Here is a 26,807-nt window from a genome sequence, read left to right as displayed (position 1 = left end):
GTTGAAGGCAAGTGTTACTCTGCTTGTAGCACAAACACAGCAGTTACACAGCAGTTAAATTGTTTCTCAGGTCACATAATGAGATTATAATAAATGGGTAGTTGATCCAAGAATTGTGATTTTGGAGTCTCACACTTGGTCCATAATGGTTAAATTAGTATACTGTACCCTTGTCATTTTCCCAGGAATTTTATAGTAATTGGAGTATTAGCAAATATTCATATTTACTTTAATTATTTTTGTTACTACATATGCTGTGGAAAGGAAAGCTCTTCTTTAAAGTTCTCCTTGAGGAGCAGAATTCAAACTCCTGACTGCTGAACACAAACCTCTACTTTTCTGGCTTTTTCTCTAGGCCCTGTGATGCTTGTTCACCGAAAGTCTTGATTTCCCCAACACACCGTGCTCTTCCAACCCTCCAAACCTTTCTATACGTGTAGTTCTTTCCTTTGGATGCCTTTTGTTTTCTTCACTGCTTGACAAAATCTTGCTCATCCTTTAAGACTGGTTTTCAAGGTGTGCTCCCTAGTCTAGCAGCATCAGCAGCCCTGGGAGCTTGTTAGAGATGCAGATTCTCAGCTGCACTGCAGACCTACTGCATTGGAAGGACTGGGGGAAGGGAGACTGATGGCAGCTCAGATAGGGCCTAAGGGGAGGCCTGGTGCCCTTAGAGGGCCAACACTCTCACACAGACCTCCTCCCTAACTGGGTCATCCTGGAGAGAGTGAGAAGAGGGCCCAGCAGTCTGTGTTTTAACAAGCTCTTTGACTGATTCTGACAGCATGGAGTTTGAGAACTGCCACGTTTAGGTGCCTTTCACGTGGCATTTCATCTCTGAAGCTTATCCTGAGAATTCTTGAGCAGATAGTCTTCCCTCTTGTTGAGGCACTTTTTCTTAGTGTATGAATTAGGGTAGGCTAACTGCTATAGTCAAATGGCAGTAGCATAACACTATCAGTGTTATTTCTCAATTGTGACAAGATCCTATTGGGTATGCATTGGGTGGCCTTCCATGTGATAACTCACGAATGTAGTTTCCTTACTTCCATGGCTTCTCTCTTGCCCAGGCATCCTCAGAGCCTCCTGTGGAATCTCTGCTTTCAGCAGGCCCACAAGGAGAGAGAGAGAGCTGGGACGATTGTGCAACTTGTTTTATAACTGCGTCTAGACTCTGCTACCTCAATTTTCTTATATTTCTCTGGCCAGAATCCAATCACATATTTTCAACCTAACTGCCAAGGAGATTGGGAAATGTGGTCTTTCTGTCTGTACAGGAAGGAGAAACAGGATTGGGGAGCATCTAGCTTAGCATTGTCTGATAAAAATATAATGCGAGCCGCATATGTAATTTTACATTTAAAAAAAAATAAAAAGAACCAGATGAAATTAATCTTTCTTTTTTTATAATTTTATTTATTTATTTTTTCCCTCAAAGCCCCAGTAGATAGCTGTATGTCGTAGCTGCACATCCTTCTAGTTGCTGTATGTGGGACGCGGCCTCAGCATGGCCGGAGAAGCGGTGCGTCGGTGCACGCCCGGGGTCGAACCCGGGCCGCCAGCAGCGGAGCGCGCGCACTTAACCACTAAGCCATGGGGCCGGCCCTGAAATTAATCTTAGTAATATATTTTATTTAACCCAAAATATTCAAAGTATTATTCAACATGTAATCAATAAAATTTATGAATAAGATATTTTACATTTTTTTCATACAAAGTCTTCGTATAAAAGCTCTTTCATACAAAGCTCTAAGTATAAAATACACTTAGAGCTCATCTCAGTTTGACTAGCCAAATGTCAGGTCCTCAATAGCCCCAGGTTACTAGTGGCTACCGTGCTGGACAACACAGGTCTAGCCAGTCCCTGCCACACGTCATATTGAAAGTACTCGTTTATATTCCTCCGTTTTACTCCCCCATGGGACTGTGTGTTCCTTACCTCTCAGTCCTTGCACAGTGCCCCGTGGTTAAGAAATGCTTGCTGAGTGATTGAGCAGGCAGGGGAGTTAACACATGAATCAACTCATTCATGAATGAAATACGAGGAATATTCCACTTGGTACTTTTGACTACTTTAATAAAAGTTCCTAAGAAGTTCTCTTTTATGATAAGTGCTGGGTCCCACAGAGTATGACAAAAGTAGTGTCAAAATAAAAAGATAAAGTAAGCCCAATTAGCTGTGATGCTAATATGTATCACTGAATTGCAGAAGGTTTGAGCTGAAAACAACTGGCTATCATATGGTTTGGTGTCCTCATTTGACAATCATGTGTCCCCGAGACGAGACTTGGAGGGGGCACATCAGCTCTGGGGAGCTGAATCTGCTGATACTTTTGGTTGATTTAATTCTATTGCAATAAATCTAGAAGTCCTGTGTTTCCTCCCAAATTAATGAACACGTATTGTAGTATATGCTGCAGTTATTTCAAAATGAGATGTTGGGGAAAGTGTTAACATAGTCTCAATTTAAAAATGCTGCCAAACAAAACTTAAGATTTTTTATTTATTTTACTACCTTTTCTTCAAGTCTTAAATCAGAGACTAGGAAAGCTCATGAAAGTTATACCAATCCAATGTACACATCTGAGTAAGTGGTTCTATTTAAATGGAAAATAATAGTGCAATAAGCCTGTACTATTGGATAGGAGTATTTTTTTCATTACTGGCCTAATTGCAGTGACTGGTGGAGGATGCATATGGAGGATGTAACTTTGGCATCTTATTCCTCTTTTGGCGGGGAGAAAGGAAATCCTTAGAAATGCATGTTGCCTTTCTCTAAACAGATTGCTTCATTCCTTTCAGTGAGCAACCATAAGGGTCACAAATTTGAACTTGAATGAGAGCTTGTAACTCAGCTGGCAAACAAGTAAGGTGTTTGTGCAGGGATTCTATGCAACAAAACCCTGGGGTTGGTTTTGTTCTATATTTTCTTTAGGAAAGTATACTTTTAAGCAAGTGTTTCAGTATGTGATCACACCATTAAAAATATTTGATGAAACCCCAGAAATAAAACCACACATCTTTGGACAGCTAATCTTGGACAAGGGAGCTAAGAACATACAGTGGAAAAAGGAAAGTCTCTTCAATAAATGGTGCTGGGAAAACTGGACAGCCATATGCAAAAGAATGAAAGTAGACCATTATCTTTCACTATACACAAAAATTAACTCAAAATGGATCAAAGACTTGGAGTTAAGACCTGAAACTATAAAACTCCTAGAAGAAAATATAGGCAGTACACTCTTTGACATTGGTCTTAGAGGGATCTGTTCAAATTCCATGTCTACTCAGACAAGGGAAAGAAAAGAAAAACAAGTGGGACTTCATCAGACTAAAGAGCTTCTGCAAGGCAAAGGAAACCAGGATCAAAATGAAAAGACAACCCACTAGCTAGGAGAAAATATTTGCAAATCATATATCAGACAAGAGGTTAATCTCCATAATATATAAAGAACTCACACAACTGAACAGCAAAAGCACAAACAACTCGATCAAAAAATGGGCAGAGGAAATGAACAGACACTTCTCCAAAGAAGATATACAGATGGCCAATAGGCATATGAAAAGGTGTTCAATATCACTAATCATCAGGGAAATGGAAATCAAAACTACGCTGAGATATAACCTTACACCTGTTAGAATGGCTATAATCACCAAGACAAAAAATAACAAATGTTGGAGAGGCTGTGGAGAAAAGGGAACCCTTATTCACTGCTGGTGGGAATGCAAACTGGTGCAGCCTCTATGGAAAACAGTATGGAGATTCCTCAAAAAATTAAAAATAGAAATACTTTATGATCCAGCTATCCCATTACTGGGTATTTATCCAAAGACCTTGAAATCAACAATCCAAAGAGGCTTATGCACCCCTATGTTCATTGCAGCATTATTCAGTATAGCCAAGAAGTGGAAGCAACCCAAGTGTCCATTGATAGATGATTGGATAAAGATGTGGTATATTTATACAATGGAATACTACTCAGCTATAAAAAAGACAAAATCGTCCCATTTACAACAACATGGATGGACCTGGAGGGTATTGTGTTAAGTGAAATAAGCCAGATAGAGAAAGACAAACACTATGATTTCACTCATATGTGGAAGATAAACTAACAGATCAGTTTGGTGGTTACCACGGAGAAGGGAGTTGGAGGATGGGCACAAGGGGTGAAGGGGCACATTTATATGGTCACTGACAATAATGTACAACTGAAATTTCACAATGTTATAAACATTGTGACATCAATAAAAATATATACTTGAGAGATGTGTATGAAGCTTGTACTGCTCTGGTGGGTCCTTTCTTATTGGCTCAAAATCGAAAGGCATTTTATTTTGGCAGAGGTAGGAGGAAAAGGAGGGAGGAAGGTGGGTGAAGGATAATTCTGGTGGAAGAACCTACCCACAAAGTTGTGTTTTCCCAAAAGTTCAGCTAAATAGAAATGATCAGTTGTTAATGAGTTGAAATCTGCCATGACATTTTCAGTAAGGCTAAGGTGTGTGTTCCATCCTGTGGAGGATATTTAACTTTCTGGCTTCGTCTCCACCCTACCCCCTACTTTCAGCCGGGCACAGTCATCTGTGTCATACCTGTGCAGAGACATTTCTGGGAACCCATCCATATTTCCTTGTATTGGATCTGCTTTTAAACATTGTGAGTGTTCTTCTTGTATTTTTTAAGTTATTAAATTAAGATCAGATTAAATTCTCAGACACAGAAGGGTGAAAGCCTGCAGCATAGGTATCACCTGGGGAGCTGTGAAAACTACAAATCATGAGTCTCAGCTCAAGATTCCAATTGAGACGTTCTGAGTGGTTTCCTGGAATCTGTGTAATATGGAAGTAAGCCGGCATTTGACAGGTTAAGATCAGGAGGTGGTAGGGGAACATTCCAAATTGAGGGACAGCATTTCTGGAGGCATGAAGGTGAGGCGTGAGGAGGCAACACAGTCCGTGTTCTTTGTGCATAAGGTTCGGGGCAGGGGGTGGTGAGGAGGGCGGGGGAGACCATGGGGGTCTGTGTGCTGCCTTACCCTGCAGGCCCAGGGTTGTGGCAGGGGAGTAATCACAGTTTAGCACATGGAGAAACTGCCCTGCCCTGGGAGCCTGTTCTCCAAGCTATACTGTTTGTTTCTTCCTTCCTTCCTTTGGGGAATCAAAATGAGAGGAAAGTCTTTGCCCTCACATTTCCCCCTTCCCTCGCTCTGTTCCATACTTTGAACCATTAGGAGGTTTCACCCATATGTGAACAATAAAATAAAATACAAAAGATTTCAATAGAGTGAAGTTTTGGTCTTTTGCCCAAATTGCCCTTGTATTACTTAATCATCTAAGGAAGAAGCACAGATGTTGAGCTTGGGTTTAAATCTTTCAAGTTGTGGGTGATATCTGACTATCTGGTCCCTTGTAGACCAGTTTTAGATGTTGATTTTATCTTTATGATCAAGGGAAGTAAAAATGGCCTCTTATTAATCAGTTTAAAGATGTTTTGCCACGTAACAGCTCTGTGACCTTGGACTGGTCCTGTGACCTTTGACTAATTCCCTGACTACTGTGCCTCAGTTTCCTCATCTGTGAAATGAAAATACCTATCTCAGATGGTGAAGGAATAAATATACTGTCATATCGCAGTGCCTGGCACAGAGTAAGCCAGTGCTGAGCGAAGCACTGTTGGACACTGAGGCAAAAAAAATCAGTAAGACCGATCCTATCTTTATTTCAAGTTTTGATTTGTTTATCGTAGCTTCTTTTGGTACTAATTTTGATTTTTATTTGAGTAGTTCATTAAATTTCTCTTGATTAATGAGTTTTTAGTGATTTCTTAAATTCTGTTCCTGAATTGAGTGCCTCACTCACCCCACCTCAGTCCCAGTCCTAAAAGAAGCACCATATATACATTAGCTACTTTGTGGACATTATTTTTTATTTATTTATTTTTTGAGGAAGATCAGCCCTGAGCTAACATCCATGCCAGTCTTCCTCTTTTTGCTGAGGAAGACTGGCCCTAAGCTAACATCCGTGCCCATCTTCCTCCACTTTATGTGGGACACCGCCACAGCATGGCCTGACAAGCAGTACGTCGGTGCATGCCTGGGATCCGAACCCGGGCCGCCAGCAGCGGAGTGCGCGCACTTAATCGCTATGCCACGGGGCCGGCGCCCTGTGGACATTCTTTTTTAAAATTTCCCAAATAGGTCTGGCCCCGTGGCTTAGCGGTTAAGTGTGCACGCTCCGCTGCTGGCGGCCCGGGTTCGGATCCCGGGCGCGCACCGACACACCGCTTCTCCAGCTATGCTGAGGCCACGTCCCACATACAGCAACTAGAAGGATGTGCAGCTATGACATACAACTATCTACTGGGGCTTTGGGGGAAAAATAAATAAATAAATAAAATTTAAAAAAAAAATTCCCAAATAGTAATCAATGGCTTTAAAGGTTTTAAAAAGTTTATTTAGTTTAAAGTAATTCATGCTTATCAAGGAAAGTTGAAAAAATATAGATAAGTAGAAAGCAGGGAAAATAAAAACTTTTGTTGCATATTTCAGACACAACCACTATTAATGTTAAATTTCAGTTTTAATTTCCTGTTATCTTCCATTCTAATATTTTCAGGCCTTAGAAAACTCTCCAGTATTCTTTGTGACTCCCCTAAGGAGCTATATGTTCAAAAGGGAGATAAAATTATGTTTGAAATAAAACTTAGAATACTCTGATCTATTTAATTACCAGGTTTAAGATTAATTTTGAAACATAGCTCCAAAGTATAGTAAATTATGTGAACTTAGGTTAAGTTATCCAATTTATAATAACAACAATTTCTATAAACAAAAATACCTAATTATAGTGTTATTATTACAGGGGTTAAATTGAACTTAATTACATGAGAATGTATGTCAAGTGCCTAGCACATAGTAGGGACTTGGGAAATGTTTTCCTTGCCAACCTTTGCCATATCCCACACCATTCATTCTCTTCCCTATCCTCTCCCCTTCTGTTTTGAAATCACTGTGTGACGGTTACCAAAAAAATAAAGTATTGACTTCAGCATTTAGGTCTTGGCAAAGCATAAATGGTAATTGTGTGCCTGGAGAGTTTCTGAATGCTTTATGTAACATTGGAAGCCTCGTTTATTTTGTATTTATTTAACCTGCTACTTTTGAATCGATGGAGGGACTTTAGAGACCTGGCTCCTCTTTATGGAAGGACCAATGGAATATCCATAGCCACTGGTGTTCCAGTTTTCAGGGCTTGATTCAATATCACCCTCTCTCTTTTAACCACACTTTTCCTGGACAATTTTTTCCCCCTTGCTTGAGAGCGGAAAGCTGAAGCCCTTTGTGTTGCATGTATAATGCTTTAGAAATGTAACACGAGCAACGTTGGACTGTTCACCAGCTTTCGTACAGGGCCAAGGTGACTGCAGCTCCATCACCATCACTGTCACCAGCACCATCATCACCGATTTCTAAGTTACGTGATGTGTGTGTTCTGATTTGGCAGTGAAGAGAAGGGGAGCTTTGACGGCTTTCCTTGACTTCCGCCCTCCGCACCTGCTGTGTTTATATCTCCAACTCCGGTCACCTTTATTTGTAGCATATCTATGAAGAAATTCATTTAGTTTAGTTACATACTTTTACAAGCACTCAGGGGGGCAAGTTTGACTTGTCAGGATGTGTCATCCAGGAATAACGTTTGAGCCTTCTAAAAGTGTCAGACTTTGTTTCCTAATCCTTGGCAGTCTGTTAATTTCACATAGGAAATCAGTCACAATGAGCTTGGAAGAAGTGGAAGTCCCTCATTTAGGCAGCAGGATGAGAAGGAATACATCATCTTTGCTGCTGATGAGTTTATCTTATGGAAGGGGCATAATCTGCCACTTTCTAAGAGAGGGGACTTCCCAATTATTGTGAGGGAACCAGTATTATTGGAAATGATCATTGTCTTTTAACTGCAAGCTAAATTAAGCCAGAAGTGCTAGGGGAGACTCCACAACTCCCTTTGTGAAGTTTCCTCCTGTGGACTTCTGCCTCGCAGCCTGGGGGCTTTCCTTTTTGTGGAAGTAGGTATGTAGCATTTGCTTGAGGCCAGTCCGCTCCCCTCCCTCCATATTAGGTAGCTGATGGCTGTGAACTGTGCCACCTGGGAGTAATCAGAGCCATGTGACCTCTGCCAGCTTGTCCCATCTCTATCATCTATAAATCAAGATGGTCCACCGGCTTTGCACCTTGTAAACACTGATGGAACTTGCTTTAAGTTAATTTAACGTACACAAATAAAGATTTTACAAAACTGATAAACTTGGAGGGTGGTTGGTTGTGTTTTTCACTAGGTTGCTTTGGGAGATGGATATGGGGAGAAGTGAGAGAATGGACATTTGTCTTCCATTTATCATTGAATGAGGCATTTTATTTCGAAAGAGAAACTTTAAACTTTTTAAAAAAGTTTTTGATTGTTTTCTTCACCAAGCATACATTCTCTGGCCCTTAACCTCAGTATTTGTCACGTAGTGAGGAAAGTTAGAAAATTCTACTTCATGTGAACTCTTGTGAGGCTTGGGTCTGCGAGAAGTCAAACCAAGATGAGGCAGTTTCCTCATTTACTCTATGAGCAAACGTTTAGGGATTGCCTACTGTGACATAGCGCACATCCCCCTCCCCACCCCAGTGCTTAAAGCTGACGAGGGGAGATAGAAGGTGCTGGGATAGCTCCAGGCAAGGTTGAGGCTACATGGCAGGCCCGGCTTTGGTAACTCAGGCTGAGAGTTTCGTTTCCTGAGAAAAATCCCAGGCACATTATGTTTTCCTTGGCTTTGTAAATTTCCGTCTCTAAAACAAATCATTGATGCTGCTGGCTGAATTATTATTATTGTGATTAAAATAGATTGACAGTTCACAAAAAAACTATTGGTGTCCAGAGTGTAAGAGCTCTATATCCAGACTGAGGGGATCCTGACCCCTCAGTAAATTCATTCAAGAAATGTGTTTTGAGCACCTACCCTGTTTTAGGACCTGGGAATAGAGCAGTGAACAAAATAGACAAAAATCTCCGTCCTCACGGAACTTTTTGTGAAAATTGGGATTAGACAGACATTAAACAAATAAGAAAAATAGAATATAGAATGCTAGATGGTGATAGGGGCTATGGGAAAATGGAAGCAGGGAAATGGGGTGTCATTTGTGGGGGTGGTGCTATCTTTACTGAGAAGCTTCTTGAACATTTGTGGCTGCAGGGAGTGTTTTTCCACATAGTGGGACATGTCCATTATCCACCTAGGTCTTGAGAATGAACAAAATCTAGCTAGGATTATAATGGTGGGCATTCTGATCCCTGTTTTCTAGATGAAGTAACTGGGGCCTCCAGAGTGGTGAAGTCACTGTCCTAAATTCACACAGCCAGTACCAGAGAGGGTCTTTAGAAATGGAAGGACTCTCCCCATCTTAGTTTCCTCATCCAAAAACAGAGCCTTCTTGAGGGTCTGTCCCCTGCTGTCCCAGTACTGTGGGCTTACCCTAGAGCTGTGTAGAGAGGGCAGCAGGCCTCCCCCTGGACACCCTTCTTCACCAATGGAACATCCTATAGTTCTTGTCATCTGCCAGTCTCGGCTTTGCCCCTGCTCTGCTGGAAATGAGGATCTGACACAGAAATATATCTACTTTTTAGTCTTTGTGTTTTTCTTTTGTATGTAGTGGGCAATGTGATTTTGAAATGTTTATCATTCCATTCGGGTGGTTTATTTTCCCCCAAATGTCATCAATAAGGGAAGTTTTAAGAGTTGATATTATAGACATATATAGTTGGAAAGATCTGGTGTAAGTCATTCATTTTACAGGTGAAGTTTGTGGGACCCAGAGAGGTGAAGTGACTTTTCCAATATCACACAGCTGTTGAGTGATGTAGTGGGGGCTAAAACCTCGATGTGAGCTTTTTCTATACCGTTATCTTGTAATACAGCATATTCATTAATTTCTGACTATAGAAGTGATAAGGGCTTTTGAAGAACATTTGGAAAACAAAAAAGTTTAGAGAAGAAAAAAATCACTAATAGTCTCACATACCAGAGGTAATCAGCAGTCACGTTTTGTTGTATGTTTTTTTCAGTCTTGTATGTGTGTATAATTGTGGGCATTTTCTCAATGTCATTAAGAGTTCTCAAAAAACATAATTTTTATTGGTTATATTATTTGCCTTGTTTTGGAGGTATATTTATTGGTCTTGGGTTGTCCACTGGGCATTAGGCTTCATGTAATGACCCATTTGCTGACTTGGCCATCCATCAACAAATGAGTAGACTGCAGCTGTTGACACTGCTGATTGCCATCTAATGGTTTGTTTATTTAACTGGTGCCTGGTGTTTAAATAGCTGTTATCTCTACTTAGAATTTGAACCTGCTAAAGCGAAGAGCTTTCTTTCTCAAAACTTTGGTTGGCTCTCCAGCTGATCTCTTTGGACCCCAGTGTCCTTATTCTGCGAGTGGAGAATCTTCCCTTGATCCCTTCTCTAAGAACTAGAAATACTCTAGGGGCTTCTCCTCAGAAAAATCACAGGCACACAAAATTTTGGATGTAATTTTAGAGGGTTCACGGACCGCTTTTCCTCGGAGTTCAGCCTTGGATTCCAGGCTAAGAAACGCTAGACTAGATGATGATGCATATTCCATTTCTGTGATTATTTGGTTAAATGTCTAATGACAAAAATAATTGAGGTGAGCATCAGACTTTACATCAGACTGTATTTTTTTTTTATATTAACTCTTTTAAGAGGCCCCAAGGGTCTGATGTAGAAATCTTCTCTCCTCTCCCACCTCCACCTGCCCCACATCTGTTCTTTTTGTCGCTGTATCCCTGCTCTACCGTAACTGACTGTTCATCACTTGGCTCCCTGCATCTGTTGCCTCTAATCCTGACCTCTTCTCTGTTTTGCTAGTTCTTGTGCCTTCTTATCTCCCATGTTTTTGTTTTTCTCTGAAGGGCAGGTCATTTTCCTGATACCTTTTCTTTTCTTTGGCCAGTAAGCTGAGCAGTAACAATACACTGTGGCAAATCTTTAGTTATTTGCTCCTTTTTTCAATTTTTCATAATAATTTTTACTTACTATTTCAAATTTTCCCAGAACAAGAGAAAAGGAATGATTACTTTGAAGACTTAAATATAAATATGTATATATATAATATTTATAGTTATTTATTTAATACTTATATCTAGATATATATATATCTGCTGTCAGAGGGGAAGGGGCTGGGGCAGGGTGAAAGGGATAAAGGGGCACATTTGAATGGTGACAGATAGCAACTAGACTTTTGGTAGTGAACACAATGTAGGCTATATAGAAGTCAAAATATAATGATGTACACCTGAAATTTATATGATGCTATAAACCAATGTTGCCTCAATAAAAAAATAATACAGAGAAAAGATATATATATGTCTAACATATATTTAAGTCTCTACTCCAAAGTATGTGTATGTGTTTGTATTATATATTTTATATATTTAAGTGTACTTTATATATACTTTAAAGGCATATATATATAATTTAAAGCCTCTACTCCAAAAAATACGTATAAACATTTTTTGCCTTTAAAGTTAATTGTTATATTTTAAATATCTTTGTGATATGCTGAGAGCCCCTAATGGGAGAGTAAAAAATTTCACTGAGATAATTGATGTTTATTCCTTGTAAAGTTATTCCGTATATAGTTATTAGCTACAGCAAAATGCATTTTCAAATTTTATATAATTTGTTGCTAAAAACAAGTTTATTGGCACTTCTTAAAGGTTCAGTTGTGTTGTTTCCAAGTGTACCTTTGTGTCAAAAAATGTCTAGCAAGTTTTGCAGAACAACATTTTCTTAGCTGGGACAAAAGAACATTCTAATTATTAGTAAGTAGTCCTTTGGGTTTCAGTTGATGAACAGTTGAATGCTTCTGCCTTAATTTGGGCCATTAACAAATGAAAATGTTTGCATATTTTTACAACTAAATTTCTCTTTAGGGCTAAAGATAACCAGTGACATAAAACTGATGTAAGCATTCAATTCAGCAAATATATTTTGAGTGCTTGCGGTACCTAAAACACTGGAGACTCAAAAGTGGTTAAGATACAGTCCTTGCCCTCGTGAATTTACAGTCTTACTGAAGAGCGTGACATGTACAAACTTAATAAAAGGTAGACTGTGAAAAGCTCCCCAGAACGGTAACAGAAGAGGAGCTAATTAATTCCGGCTAGGAGGATCAAGGAAGTTTCATAGGGAAAGTGGCGTTTAAACTGGTCTTGAGGTATGTGTAGGAGTCCTCTGGATGAGAGGGTCTTTCAGCTTCTTGCTTTTCAAAATGTGATGGAACTTCATCTTACAGTGGGAGGGGGAAGATGGTAGCATTAGAGTCTAAAGTCAGCCTTCTTTATAGTGAAAAATTGCCCTTGGAAAATTCTTTACATTTCCTATAAAGTTTTCATGGTTTGTGTACCCAACCTGTCTGACAATTTGTATGCATTTTAAATCCGAGAACTGAAACCCATATACAGAAGCAATCATTCCATCCTACTTCTGAAGTGTTCCTACTTCCTCATGGGGTTTACTCCATTCTGTTTAAACAGTACAACTCTATACCCTTAATCCATGTTAATAGATGTGTTTGTTATTGTAAGAGTTAAACAAGTTAATGTGTGAAAGAACTTGAGGTTAGATAGTAGGAGCTCAGTAAATGTTTGTAGATTTGAATCCAGACGTCCAGCATATACCTTGGTCTTTGAAATGTTGTAACGGAAACCTTGGCCACCTACTTCCTGTCATTCTAAGATGGCATTTCCTCTTGTGGCTACTCTGACCAGATGTCATTTTCACGTCCTCAGTCATTGATCTCATGAACCCCTTAGAGAAACCACATCCTACTTGGAGGTTTAGGTTCTGGAGTGAAATGCTGTGCTATGTGACTCCCCTTGACCGTCAGACTTCTCAAGTGTCAGTCTGTACTAAACGAGCAGAATAGAACAAGAGCACTTTGCATTGCCTGAGAAGTTATGTAGCGGGAAAGCTGACAGTAGTATCTCTATTCCTCTACCTCCTGAGAATTTCCTTCTTTCATAAGTTGGACCCACTCGAAGGTGATAGACTAGATGACTGTCTTGCTCTCAGAATTGCTTTCCTTTATCCAGGATTTAAGTATAATGCTCTGAGGTGGTGGTGAGAAAGCTGTGTGAATTTTGCTGCTGCATTTCCTATACACCTGTTGAGAACCTTGTCTAGTACATTAATTGTTAAGTCTCCTTTTATGTAAATCTCTGTGTAAGAAACATTAAAAAAAACTTACTTGCCTCACAGCTTGGTATGTTTTCTCTCTTTTTTTTTTTTTGGTGAGGAAGATTAGCCCTGAGCTAACATCTGTTGCTAATCCTCCTCCTTTTGCTGATTAAGATTGTCCCTGGGCTAACATCTGTGCCCACCTTCCTCTACTTCGTGTGTGGGACGCCTGCCACAGCGTCGCTTGATACGCAGTACATGGATCCACACCCGGGATCCGGACCTGCGAACACCAGGCTGCCGAAGCAGAGTGCGCAAACTTAACCACTGTGCCACCGGGCTGGCCCCTGTTTTCTCTTTTGATGATATGACTTATGGAACTAATCATGTTTGCCTTTCTGTCCTGCCTACCTGGAAGCTCAGAGCCAATTCAAAGTTTTTTCCTTGATTACAAAAGAAATATAAATTCATTGCTAAAACTTTGAAAAATGTAGAAAAACTTGAAGAAGATGATGCCTGGTTCGTGGCATGAATACGGGGTTCAAGACAACTATCTGAAGGCAGCTGTCATAATCAAGCAGCAAGGAGGGAGGAACAGTTGATTTTAAATTGCTGAAGAACTTTGTAATGTGTTGTAGCAACACAGTTGGTGGAAATGTCATTTTAGATCACACAGCCGAAGTCCTGAATTTAAGACTAATGTTAATTTATTCAGATTTGAATAACAACAGCAACAACAATAACAGTAGTTACCATTAAATGAACACTTACTATGGACAGACACTGTGCTGTGAATGCCATTTTTACCTTTTAACCTCTTCACTAAATTACCTTGCTGCGATTAAACCCAGATGCTGCCTTTATCTTTAATTGCTGATCAGTAGCTTTTACATAGTTGTGCTTTTTAGCAGTTGGCATAGATGGAATAGACAACTGATTTGGCATGGTATTACGGTTAAGAGTGTGGATCCATATTGCCACTGCTCACTGTGTGATCTTCTGCACATATGCAACCTCTCTGTGCATCAGTTTCCTCATCTGTAAAATGGGACTAACCATGTTATATGTAAAATGGGGATGACCCTACTTCATAGGGTTGTTATGAAGATTAAATAAATTATTACCTATGCAGGGCTTAGGCCACAGCAAGCACTCACAGTGTTCATAAAATAAATAACCTTTTAAGTTCCTTCTCATTACTTACAGAATGTCAGAGTATTTTGACCCCATAAATAAGATAGCATTTCTCCCTGTAAAGTCCAGAACTTCTGGTAGCTTAATGATGATGGGGATTTGAGGGAGAATTGGGCTATTCAGAACTTTTCGAGCCATTTCAGAAAGGTTTTCGAGTTGTTAGTTATGCTGTACTTTACTAAGGCTCAGTTTGTCGGTTTAGTGCTTGTGGCTTGATCCGTTCTTGCCTCCTCTGATTGACAAGACATTTCTAAGTTTTGATTTAACTGTTATTTCAATTCTATATTTGTGTAACTCTTTTATGAGGCTCTTTGTTTCCTATCCTCTTATAACTTTACGAAGATAGGTTTGTTTAAATTCATAGATCATATTATTTTGAAACACAGATTTGGTGAGTTTATGTTTACCCTAAAAGATTATCCAAGGTTGAGAAATTGGGTAGTTTAAAAAAATTATTATAAAAACTACCAATTTGTTTTTTGGACTTATTGAACCCTTGTGACTCATTATGCAATTAATATCCACATTCAGAAGGATTCCTGGTGTTTGAGTGACAGGGACTGGAGTGGCCTCGGCAGGCCCTGATGGGAAGGAGGAGAATGTGTGGACATAGGGTGCCATGTCAGTTTCCCTGCTGCCCCCTGAGCCCTCCCAGCCTCAGTTACTTTCCCTGGAAAGTGAGAGACTTGTACCTCTATCTTGTATAATGGTTTATGTATTTCCCTGGGTAGTGTACTTATGGCACCTATTGTTGCTAAGTGACACCTAGTTCCATTATTGACTTACTACTACTACTTCCATTATCTAGTGTTACTAAATCCTCCCTGATTTCAAGGAAATAAGCAGAGTTATTAACTGGGAGAAGCTCTGCAGCATCCCAGGAAGTGCAGATTAATATTTAATCTCACTTTAATGCTCATTTTCCATGTAATTTTTAAATAAATCCCATAACACTTTTGTTTTAATTTTTCCTAAGAGATAATTTTTAAATGATTTAAAAATTCCTGCGCTATTAACGTGAGGAAATGATAAAAATAGCAGGCTTTTGGGAAAACACATTTTGGGTGCTGTCACCATTGAACCATGGCATGGTGATCCAGCTACTATCCTGTGCTTTTGTGTAAAGCTCTATTAATTATATTAATCTGTCATTTATGATGTCTATTCGTCTTGCTTTTCCAGCTTGCTCTGCCGTTCCTTGAAGGGAGAGACACTTGGCCTTATATATATATATTTTTTATTGTTGTTCAGGTTCGTAATTTATTCCTTAGGGGCTACATTGCTTTTTTTTTTTTTTTTAGATTTCTATTTATTTTTTATTTATTATTATATTGCGGTCACATTGATTTATAACATTGTATAAATTTCAGGTGTACATCATTATATTTCTATTTCTGCATAGATTACATCATGTTCACCCCCCAATCAGCCTTATATTTTTACCATGATCTTCTTTGGTACCTAGTCCCAGGCTCATTGCCTACTGGTACCCACACACCTGTGGATGGACTGAAAGTAGTATTCTGTTGAATAAAAGCATTTACCATGATATGTGACATCCCATGAAAATGTTTGATCACCTTGTGTTTCTGGCATAAAATAGTAGATAAATTAAGTTTTGCGTGCTGCGGTCGGTCATGCAGGGAGAAACTCTTTCCTTATACCTGCACCCATGAGGTGCAGGCTGTGGGAACCCCATGCTGGTTGCTTCTCCCTGCTTTGATCGTCAGCCAAGTATTTGGTTTTTAGCCATAACACGAAGGAAAGCATCCAGAAACTATAAGAATTTTAGAACGCCCAGACGACCTAGCTGCTCTTCCGTTCCAGGAGCTTCAGATTTGAAGTAATTATGAAGGAGTCTAACTGTGACTGGTTTTCTTTTAAACACTGCAGTGTTTTGATTTGGGTTGATTTGGCCCACGCCGTGGGGAGCAGACACAATGAGGCTGGTCTTTATCGGAGAGGCAGTACACTGAGTATTGTACAGTTCGGGGTTTGTTTTCCTTTGGCCGGCAAGTGGGAACCTCCCATTTTCCGAGCAGTAGTAACACCCCTGGAGGCTGGCCCTTGCTGGCATGCCCTCCCACCCCGCAGGCTCTGCAGACCCAGACAGTGGGGCTGACCACTTGTGCCTGGGAAGCCAGCTTTCTTTTCTTCCTCGGGCCACTGGCATGCGTGTGCCTTGCACGGCCGGGGACTCGCAGCTGTTCCAGTTGCAGACTTTCTGACTTGTGTTTTCAGCTGAGAATGCAGGCTGATAAATGCAGGACAAGTGGTAGAAGTGTCAAAAAGGAGCTGGTGATCGAGTCCCCCCTGCAGTGCAAGGATGCCGCTCAGGGAGAAGTGGAAGCTGAGAGCCCAGGGCCCGTGCTGGTAAGAGGTGCCTCCTCCGCAGCGTCTCTGTTGTCTTCTCCACGCAGTGCTTTCATCCTGTGCGCGACTAGTGCCTTCTTGCCCTCGGCTTGATTTTAAAACTTGCTCTGTCTCTTGTGAACTCTCCTCTCTCTGTTTTCCTGTAGCTTGACTTCGGTTCCACTTTAATTCTTTTTGTGAGGAAAGATATGTTGACATTTTGTGGGTGAATGTGGTTTCCAGAGGCTTCTTTGTATAGAACAACTATTATGTATTGTTCAAAGTTATGTCCCACCTAGCTGCAGTGTTGCCGGAGGTAAACCCGGGGAGGCACATTGTAATTGCCTTCTGTAGGGTTGACAAAGTAGTCTTTTGCAAAATGAAAACATTTTTACATTATGTATTTATGTTATTGTGAAAATTAAGGTGACATTGGGTTTTAAGGAACGTAACTGTTGAAATTACATGAAATTACATGTGTTCTCACTCACTCATCTTAACAGGTTTGCCTTGAACAAAGTAAGAAATAAACTTGAACCAATTGATAGAAAAGTTTCTATTTTTAACGTTAGCTAAAGTCATAGCAGTTTGGATAAATTCAAGTGCTTTGGTAGACTTTGTAAGGAAGGAATGTGAAAAATGGTTGTGCTGTTATCATCAGTGAGTAGGTTGTGCTTCTCTCTCGGAATTTCTTTAGTACAATAAAGGCACATAATTTTTTAAGCGAACTGCAAAAAATCACCAACAGGCACTGCAGAGGGGACAATTGAGCCTTTCAAATGATCTGTTAAAGGGATTGTTAAACTAGTACTTAGCAATTATATATAGTAATTTTTTTTAACATGGAGGTTCAATTGCTGTTATCATAAAATGTTTGGTTAATTAACTTAATGTCTTTAAGAGTCTGAACTTAAACTTCTCTATAATGGATTTGATTTGGATTAAGTTGCTTTCCTCCCTGATACATGAGACTGCCATTTATTGTATTGCCTTCAAAATTATATTGCTAAGAGTGAACTGAGAAATTAAAGTATGATGGGCTTTTTCACTGCAGATTTTCATCTGAGAGATTTAGGTTTCTCTCCCCCTGAATATTGTTTAGAGATGTTATTCATTATCCTGAATTCCCTTCTGCTAGCACAATAGTTCATTTATCTATTGAGTAGCTTGAGCCACTTATGTGCTATATAGATTTAACTGGTTAAGGATCCCAGCTGATGTAACTTATGATTTCTTGGAGGAAGTTGTGTGGTTTGGGTTCCCTTGTGAATATTCTTAAAAATCTTTTGTCAGTGATTCTCCAGATGTGTAGAAATATTTGTCCAGAGGATTAACTACACTGTAGAAAGATGCTGTGTGATTTTTTTTTTTTTTTAAATCACGCAAGTCACTTTTTAAAAACTTACTTTTCTCTCTAGTGCTCAAAAAATTGGCTACTCGTCTCCCAGTCATTTGTTTAGGTCAAATCTCACTCCAGGCAGTTCCACGGGAAGTTGTGTTTCCATTGCAATGGATAAGGCTGTGCTGGCTGCATCTGCACCTGGCAGAAGTGCTTGTCAGGGCCCAGAAGCTTCTAGCAGCCTGGAGAGCTCTGGCTCTGTGCACCTGCAGAGAGAGGTGTGAAGGAGAGTTGAAGGCAACATCTGATACAAGAACCTTTTTCTTATCTGATAGTGTTTCTCTTCTTCCATCAGGGTAAGCAAGATAAAAAGAGCTAATATCAGATAAGAGAAGCAAGGATATTTAAGCAGGGCCTCTGCCCAGGGCAGATCTCCTTACCTGTGATTATCCCACAACAAATGAGAATTTAACAAACTGCTTGGAATACAACTTTTTTCCAAGATGAATTTGTAAAAGTATTCTGCACAGCCATGAGATCTACTTATAGTGCTATTCAGTATTATATTATTGTGTCAGTAGCCCATGTACTTGGTGAGAATCTCCAAATCTGTAACATTTAAATGTAAGTAACTGACTTTATTCAAGAGGTATCATTTTGAAATCAAGTTTTGCTGGTTTTAGTTATGTACTCAATCAGTCTTGGGGGAAAATATTATGTAGTTTAGAAAGCATAAAAGTAATTAATGCATATAATAAGAATGTGAATAGTGTAGAAATAGCAGGAAAAAGATAAAGTACCCTTACTTTCCAAAAGTGCCCCCTATTAATTATTTGTTTGGTGTATACACTTCCAGACTTTCTCCTGTGTGTGTAAAAATATAACTTATTGTGTATGTTTGGAAAATGTACTAGTACTATAGATTTCTACATTAATTTTCTCCCAGAACATAGCAAGAACATCTTTCTCCATCACCATATATAGATTTATGCTATTTTTAATGGCTGCATAGTATTCTGTTTTATAGTGTACCATAATTTGATGGTTATTCGATTTGTTTCCAATTCTTTGCTATTAGTATGAGGTACAGTCATTGAAAAATGACTGTGGACTTGAATGACTAACAGTGAATGTACTAGTAAATATATCTTAAAGCACTTACTCAAGTCAGAAAAAGTACTTGTTCTGTGAAACTTCTATCAGAAGTCTCCTCTGGCCGCTTTCTTTGGCAATACGGTAGTTCCCCCTTATCCATGGTTTTGCTTTCCACGGTTTCAGTTACCTGAGGTCCATGGCGGTCTGACAGTAGTGCGAGGTCACAATGCCCACATTTACTTCATTTCATCTCATCACGTAGGCATTGAATCATCTCACATCATCATCAAAAGAAGAAGGTTGAGTACAGTACAATATAAGATATTTTGGGAGAGACCACATTCATATAACTTTTATTATAGTATCTTGTTATAATTGTTATTAATTGTTAATCTCTTACTGTGCATAATTTATAAATTAAACTTTATCATAGGTATGTATGTATAGGAAAAAAACATAATATAAATAGAGTTTGGTACTACCTGAAGTTTCAGGCATCCACGGGGGATCTTGGCATGTATCCCCTGTGGATGGGGGCTACTGTAATGTTTCTTTCCGCTCTGCCAGGGCAACAGTTAAGCTTTCCCTTAGCAGTGGCTGCTTGTTCCATGCTAGGTAAAGTCGGTGTTTCTAAGAGAAGTATGTGTTTAGATATTATAAAGTTTCAGAGGCTGCAAGGTTCAACTTACAGACACCTATGTAGGTGGGTCTTGTTCCCTCATTGTGACAGTAAGCCGGGGAGGAAATGCATGGTGAAACTTCCCCGTTCCTATCTAGGCTCACTGCCAACTCCATTGAAAAATGACTTTGTGGGCTGTGAATGACTAACAGGGGAACAATCAGGATATTCTTGATGTCTACAAGTTAGTTACCCTGCTTACTTTTGAATACCTATTTTTGCCCCCCAACCTCTAAGTAATTCCTGGAAATAATTTATTCTAATTGTTACTGCTCAACAATTTAGAGGAAAAGGGTGTGGCCTCAAAGAGTCAGAAATGGCTGAGATGTATGTCATTCGTGTTGCCCTTTCATTGGGTTTCTTTCAGAAGGAAGGTAGGGCTGCAGCGCAGGTCTTATTTTGAAAGTTGAAGGATGTGAAGATAGAGAAGAGCTGAATTTTCATGTGTTAGGTATACTCGGTAGGTATTTTTTGAAAAGTTTCTTTTTAGAGATGCCTTTTCTATTTATGTTATTTTTCTGGGATCTTCAAGTGTTAAAAATGGAGTCTGAGTTCTTATTTTGATATTTGAACGAACAGATGATTAGCTCACTGACTACGTGAGAAGGCAGCACGTGTGCCAACATAGAAAGGAGCAGGTAATGGGGCTTCTGGTCTTAGAAGTCAGTGCGTTACCTGGGAAAACCTTTTCTCTCCCTGAAGCTCTCTTCACTCTAGAAGTAGCAGAAGTGAATTAAGATACAAACTCTGAAGTATAAACTTATAGGCAATGATCATGTTGTTGTAAATATCCTATAAGACTTTAGATGACTGCACTTGAGTTAATTAAATTATACTTATAAAGCCCTTCTGCCCTACAGATGTTCCTGTATCCCTCTAGACGTCTTTAGAAATAATTAAGTAATGATATTAATTACATTGGTGATATTTAATAAGTAGTTTCTTTGTTTTGAAAATATTGAGTGGTGAAGGAAAGAAGTTTCTGTATGCTGTATGTAATGACATATTCCAAGGTGACAAAAACAGGACATTTTACTTATTCAGAGCTATGAGCTTCCACTAAGCTCTTTGGTTTTCCTGTCATTTGTTTATTCGTTCATTTAACCCACATTTACAGGCGCTGAGATTTGCCAGACTTACTGTAGAGTGCATTGGGGATACTCAGGTGAGTGAGACCAACCACCTCCCTCTCCCCAAGCAGCAAGGTCTGGGAAATGAGGGGCTTCCCTCCTCAGAAATGCTTTTTACATGATATTTGTTGGGCGCAGTGAGTGTTAATCTCATCCATCTTTTCCCAGTTAGGCAGACAACACTTAAATCATCATCAGCTCCAGCAGGACACGATCTTGATTTTTTAGCCTAAAAAATCCAGCCCTGCTTTACGGAAGGCTTAGGGGCCCCTGACCATTCGTATGAACAGTTTGCATGAATGAGGGCCTTGAAATTTTTGTGGAGTGCTCCGTGGAAGGAATCTTTGGGGAGTGCATGCTTAGATAGGGCTGGCGTGAATTTAATTACCTTGCAGGCAGGGAAAACTATCCCAGAGAAGGGGCTTCCACCACTTCTGTCACTACCTCATTACAACACTGAGCCATTCTTACCTTCTGGGATTTTTGCTTGTGTGGAACACAAAAATCCACTCAGCTCCAGTGTGTGTCTTTTCTCATGCCTGTCATCAACAGGAGGCAGAATGGCTGGTCACTGTTTTTTATAACAAAGTGATGCCACTTGTTTTCTTTTGTGTGTGTGTAATAGTAAAAATATTTATATAATTTTGTTTTATAATATTTAAAAATATTTATATAATTTACTATTTTAAGCCTGTTAAATACATTATTTCAATTAATTCTCACAATTCTAGGAGGCAGGTGCTATTTATTGTTTCTCTTTTTGCAGATGATGACACAGAGCACAGAGAAGTTAGGTAACTTGCTCAAAGTTACACATTTAGTAAGTGGCAGAGCCAGGCTTCCAGTCAGGTTTTCCAAAATCCCTGCCTGGAGACTTATGTACAAGTCATTAATGAATGAACATATTTGCTTATGCTTGGCATTGGGATTATAAAGATGAAAAAGAAAGGTTAAAAACTCCCTGCCTTAACAAATTTAAAAATTGTTAGAGAAAGGCCAATTTATAAGTGACAGAATAGCAGTGGCTGAATAGCACAGATAAAGAGAAGGATGGTCGTGGCTGAAGAAGTTGGAAATATGAACAAAATAGAATTAATCGGTATTGAGAGTCGCTCTTATTTTGGGTGTCCTGTTTTATCATCTTCCCAGAAAGTTGTATAGGAGCATAGATTGCTGGAATGTCTGAGAGTGTGGAGACATCTTATTTTTCCTCTCTAGATTTCTCTTTTTATTAATTTACAGCATGATCCAGGGTAATATTGAGATGTTTATTCCCTAATCAATAAAATGGGCACTGTGGTGCCCTCAGTGTTTAGAGGAGGCTGCCATTTGCTCATTGTACTCTGTTCTCTGACAGGTGGTGGCTAAATACAAGGCAGCAGAACTCGGTCACAGGGAGCAGGTGGTGTGGGTGGTCTAAGAGGAAGCCCTTTGGAGACCAGAGACCTAATTTTGGTCCCAGATCTGCCTTGCAATCTCTGCTGATCACCACCCTTCCTTCCCCTGCCCTGGCCCTGGCTTCAGTAGTTTTCTCATCTGTACAATGAGAAGGGTGTAGTAGATAATCTCTGAGTTCTCTTCTGGGGCTAAAGCTCCCTGTTTCAGGGTTGTTAGCTTTGGTCCCAGAATAACCTGTGATGGAGTCAGGTCAAGACTCTGGAGTTTTAGTTTCAGGTTCCAAGCTTAATTTATTCAAAATCGTTTTAGTTTTGAGTTATAGGAGCAACAAAACAGGGGATATTGGATTTCCACCCAATGTAAAGAGTAAAGTGATTGAAATGGGTTGGCCAACCTGGAAATAAATAAAAATGGCAGCAGAATTTGGAGTTCGGAGGGAATATTACACAGGAGATGCAGGAAGACCTGGCTTGAGCCTATAGATGACATATCACTGTGAGTGTAATTTTAGAACCAAGAAAGCTTGGAAATTATAGTTTATCCTCCACTTTGCAGAAGTTTGAAATATCCCTGTAATGTGATATATCTAGTCCTAAGTTTCTCTTACAGTACCATTTTGAGGCTTTAGAAGTTTTCAGGGTTTGCTTTGCAGACAAGTATATGTGCCACTTAGCCTCCGGGTCTCTGAGGGCTTTGCCAGGTTCTTGGGGAGGAGCCAGTCCATAGTTCTGTTTTGGGATCTCCTTGCTGGGCATAGTTGCCGTTACCGAGGAAGGAGGAGAAATGAGTGGTGCAAAGAGCCCTGCACTCACTGTCAGGAGACCTGGGTCCTGTGTCTGTTAAACACACACTTGACATTTCTAAGCCAAGGTTGCGTTTCTATCAGATGGAGAAGGTAGCAGTGACTGCCCTCCAGACTCATCTCCAAAGGTTATCTGGACTGCCCCAGTCAACTTACTGCATTCAGTCTTTCCTTACTCTGAGCTGTGCTCCAGTGTGCTACCAGACACTCTTTCCAAAACCCAGATGTGGTCATTAAGTTCCTGCTTAAACTTCTTTTCTAACTTTCCTTTGTAGAGAAGGCGAAGCATGGCCTGCTGGACCCTTGGAGGCTGGCCCTAAACTTGCTTGCTGGCCTCATCTCCTGCAACTTCCAAAATGTGTCCTGACCTGGGCCCTGTCTTCTTCTGCTGAGGGTGGTTTCACACCTTGGCACAGCTCTTCCTTTGCTGGCGTGCGCTTCACAGCCAGACCATTCCGTTTATGCTTCAAGTCCCAGCTCATGTGCCAGCTCCTCCAAGAAGCCTTTTAAAACCCTCTCCCCACATTTACTTATAGACTGTGTGCTCCTGTGGCCCATCATGGCATCATTATTCCAGAATGTTAAGTTATGCATCTCTGCCGTATCGTAGCTGAGGTTTATACTCCAGTCACCCTTGCTAATAAGGGGGTTTATGCTCAGCAGGAACTATGGGTGGTTTTGTTTTCTTTGTATTCCATCTCTGACATAATATCAAAGCTTCTTTTTTTTTTTTACATCTGGCATGGTCCTGGTCACTCTTTAAGGAATATATTGGCAAAGAATGTGTCCTGGAGGCAGAAAGAGCCTCCAGGAGAGACTGGATCTGAGGATCATTCTCCTTCTTCATTCTTCCCTCTTCCACCTTCAGGGTTAAGCCACTAATATCCAAAGGTGTTGAATTGCCAAAAAGTAAAAAGGGATGCACCTGGAGGAAGTGCCTTGACTAGATATGATGTGGGTATTGTGGCCTGAAACTCTCCTGTGCTTCTGTTATTTTTGATCTAAATTAAAATGATAGCTAATATTTTATGTGCATACCTGAGGACAGAAGTGCCAACTTACATGACCTAAGTCAAACCTTTCTCTCTCTTCCTCTTCACCAGCCCCCCTTTCTGTTATCAGTACCGTTTCTTCCTGTCAGCCACACCTGAAACCGCAACATCACCTTTGATGGTTGTAGTACACTTGGAAGAATCGTTGTGTGACGTTATTACCAGCATCCCCATAAAATATGTGGAAAAGAGAGTGGTGACCTGAAAGATGTAGGGCAAAGAAGATAGCTCTTCCTGGGGGAGAGAGTTGGGAAAGGAAGGGCCTGTTACCAACGCTGAACAACACAGGTCGCCTGCTTTACTTAACCAAGACCAGACCTGACTGCTTTGCCTCTAATGTAGTAGTTTTTCCAAAATTTGTTTTGTCTCTCCAAGAAAAAAAATTCAGGAAATGGTCTGTCCTTTGTTTTGCCAAGAAGTTTAAAAAACTACCTATATGTTAAAAGTCTATAATAGTGCCATCTAATAGAAATAGAACATCAGCCACATATGTAATTTTAAATTTTCTAGTAGCCAAATTAAAGTAAAAAGAAATAGGTGTAATTAATTTTAATACTGTAATTTTTACCCAGTATTCCCAAAATATTATCATTTCAGCATTTAATCCTTATAAAAATATCAAGGTATTGTACTTTCTTTTATTCATACTAAGTCTTTGAAATTTGGTGTCTGTTTTACACCTACAGCATATCTGAATTCAGAATAGCCACATGTGGCTAGTAGCTACTGCATTGAACAGTGTAGGTCTTTAAACTTACACATTTCATAGCTTAAATGCCTCAAAACAGAAAGTCGTCATTTTGGGGGGGGGAGTCATTGGATGGGGTACCATGTTTGTGAATCTCTGGGGCAAAAATGCATGATTTAAGTGTAAGGTTGGGTTCTCCTTGCAAAGATCGTGTCCTTGAACTCTTTATTGGTCAAGTAAATGAAATACTACCTAATTATTAATATGTGTCCCAGCATTCAAATTGGTTCTTCAAGATTTAGTATTTTGGGGTATGATTTTTAATTCTTGAGGTGGAAAATGAGTATCCTTCAGGAAAGGACTCTGCCTTTTATCTCTCCCTCGGTGAGATCCTGGAGCCTGGGGGTTCAATGCAGCTTACATTTCCAGATCTCAGAGCTGGGCAGAAAGCCTCCGACTTCTGCCCTCCCTGGAGGTGTGGAGGCTCTGAAGCATCACAGTGTGGAGCAGTGTTATGTGTTTCTCATACAAAGAGAAATGGAAGCATTAGGGAAGTGCTTCCTGTTCTAGAACTCTGAAATTCCATCATGGTTATTGCTGATGGGAAAGGTCCTGGGCTTGGAGCCAGGAGACCCAAGGGTCACCATCTGTGTGACCTTCATTAATTCATTTAACCCCTCTGAGCTTCAGTTTCCTCCTCTGTGAAATGGTGATGATACAACCATACAGAGTTTTGGGGAGGTTTAATGAGATAATATGTGTGTGATCCAGCAAAGGCATGTGTGTGTTGTAGGGGCAGAAATTCTCTTGTATCTGAATGACATGTAACTATTTTTGATCCCATAACCACCATTTGGTGAGTTCCTCTCTGTACCAGGCACTGTGTATTGAAACCCTTGAGTAATCCTGGGATGATGGTAAGAGAAATTGTTACTTTTCCCATTTTCAGATGTGGATATAGAGATTTAGTAACTTGTCCGAAGGCCACATACACAATAAGCAGTGGAGCCAGGATTTTTTAAAAATCCTTTTTAATATGAAATTCTCAAACATACGCAAAAGTAGATAGACTAGTAGAGTGGTTCTCAGACTTGAGTGGACATGAGAGTCACCTGGAGGCTTTGTTAAACCCCAGGTTGCCGGGTCCCACCCCTGGAGTTTTTGATTCAGCAGGTCTGGAGTGAATGTGCATTTCTAGCAAGTTCTAGGTGATGCTGATGCTGCTGGTCTGCAGACCACACTTTGAGAACCCCTGGACTGGTCTAATGAACCCCAGTCTACCTGTCACCACCTCCAACAGTAGTAAACATTTCTGGAACCAGGATTTTAGTCCTAACTCCCCACACCTGCCCTTAACTGGTCTCCAAACTGCCTTTCTGGTAATAAAGTATGCAGAAACTTTTGTGAACCAGATATGTGTTGTGAATATTCCATCCCTCCCCCCCAATATCTTCAAATAAGTAGCCTAAAGTAAGTTGTTTTGAAATCTGACCAAATCTGGCTTTTAGTGTCTTTTAGCTTAATTACTTCATCTCTTCATTTCAGAGCTCCAAAAATAGCTTTTATTGACATAGGAAGAATTAAATTTCAGGCCATAGTGCTAAAAAAGAGGGGAAAATTATTGGCTGGAAAAGAATCTGTAGTGTAGATTAAAAGTCTTTTTCTTTTTTGCTTTCATTATCCCTTTTCACATGTGAAGAAATGGCAGGCAGAATCAGACGCTGGGCTGGATGTGTGTGTGAGAGATACATTCTGAGCCTGCCTCTTGCCTGTTGTCTCTCTGTTCTCCTTACACTCTTCTTTGCCTCTCTTAGCCCATGCCCCATGTCGGGGTAGAAGACACT

At 40.0% G+C, this 26,807-nt stretch overlaps 1 protein-coding gene across 5 annotated transcripts in view; it reads left to right on the top strand.

Moving 5' to 3' along the window:
* The window catches only part of DOCK9 (dedicator of cytokinesis 9), a 282,353-nt gene that overhangs the window by 89,631 nt on the left and 165,915 nt on the right, over positions 1–26,807 (top strand). Inside the window, exon 1 of one of the 5 annotated variants that reach the window (XM_058548415.1) lies at positions 16,645–16,801. The exons of 3 other annotated variants lie outside the window; for them this stretch is intronic. In XM_058548415.1, coding sequence (XP_058404398.1) covers positions 16,676–16,801 — 126 coding nt within the window. In that variant the 5' untranslated portion in view covers positions 16,645–16,675. Of the gene's footprint in view, positions 1–16,644; positions 16,802–26,807 lie in introns of those variants that run through there. One more of the 5 variants, XM_058548413.1, reaches the window with a different exon arrangement.

Source organism: Diceros bicornis, chromosome 9, assembly GCF_020826845.1.
Source record: "Diceros bicornis minor isolate mBicDic1 chromosome 9, mDicBic1.mat.cur, whole genome shotgun sequence".
In the NCBI taxonomy this organism is placed as follows: domain Eukaryota; kingdom Metazoa; phylum Chordata; class Mammalia; order Perissodactyla; family Rhinocerotidae; genus Diceros; species Diceros bicornis.
Note: the sequence above shows the minus strand (reverse complement) of the source record. Positions and strands in the feature narration are given on the sequence as shown.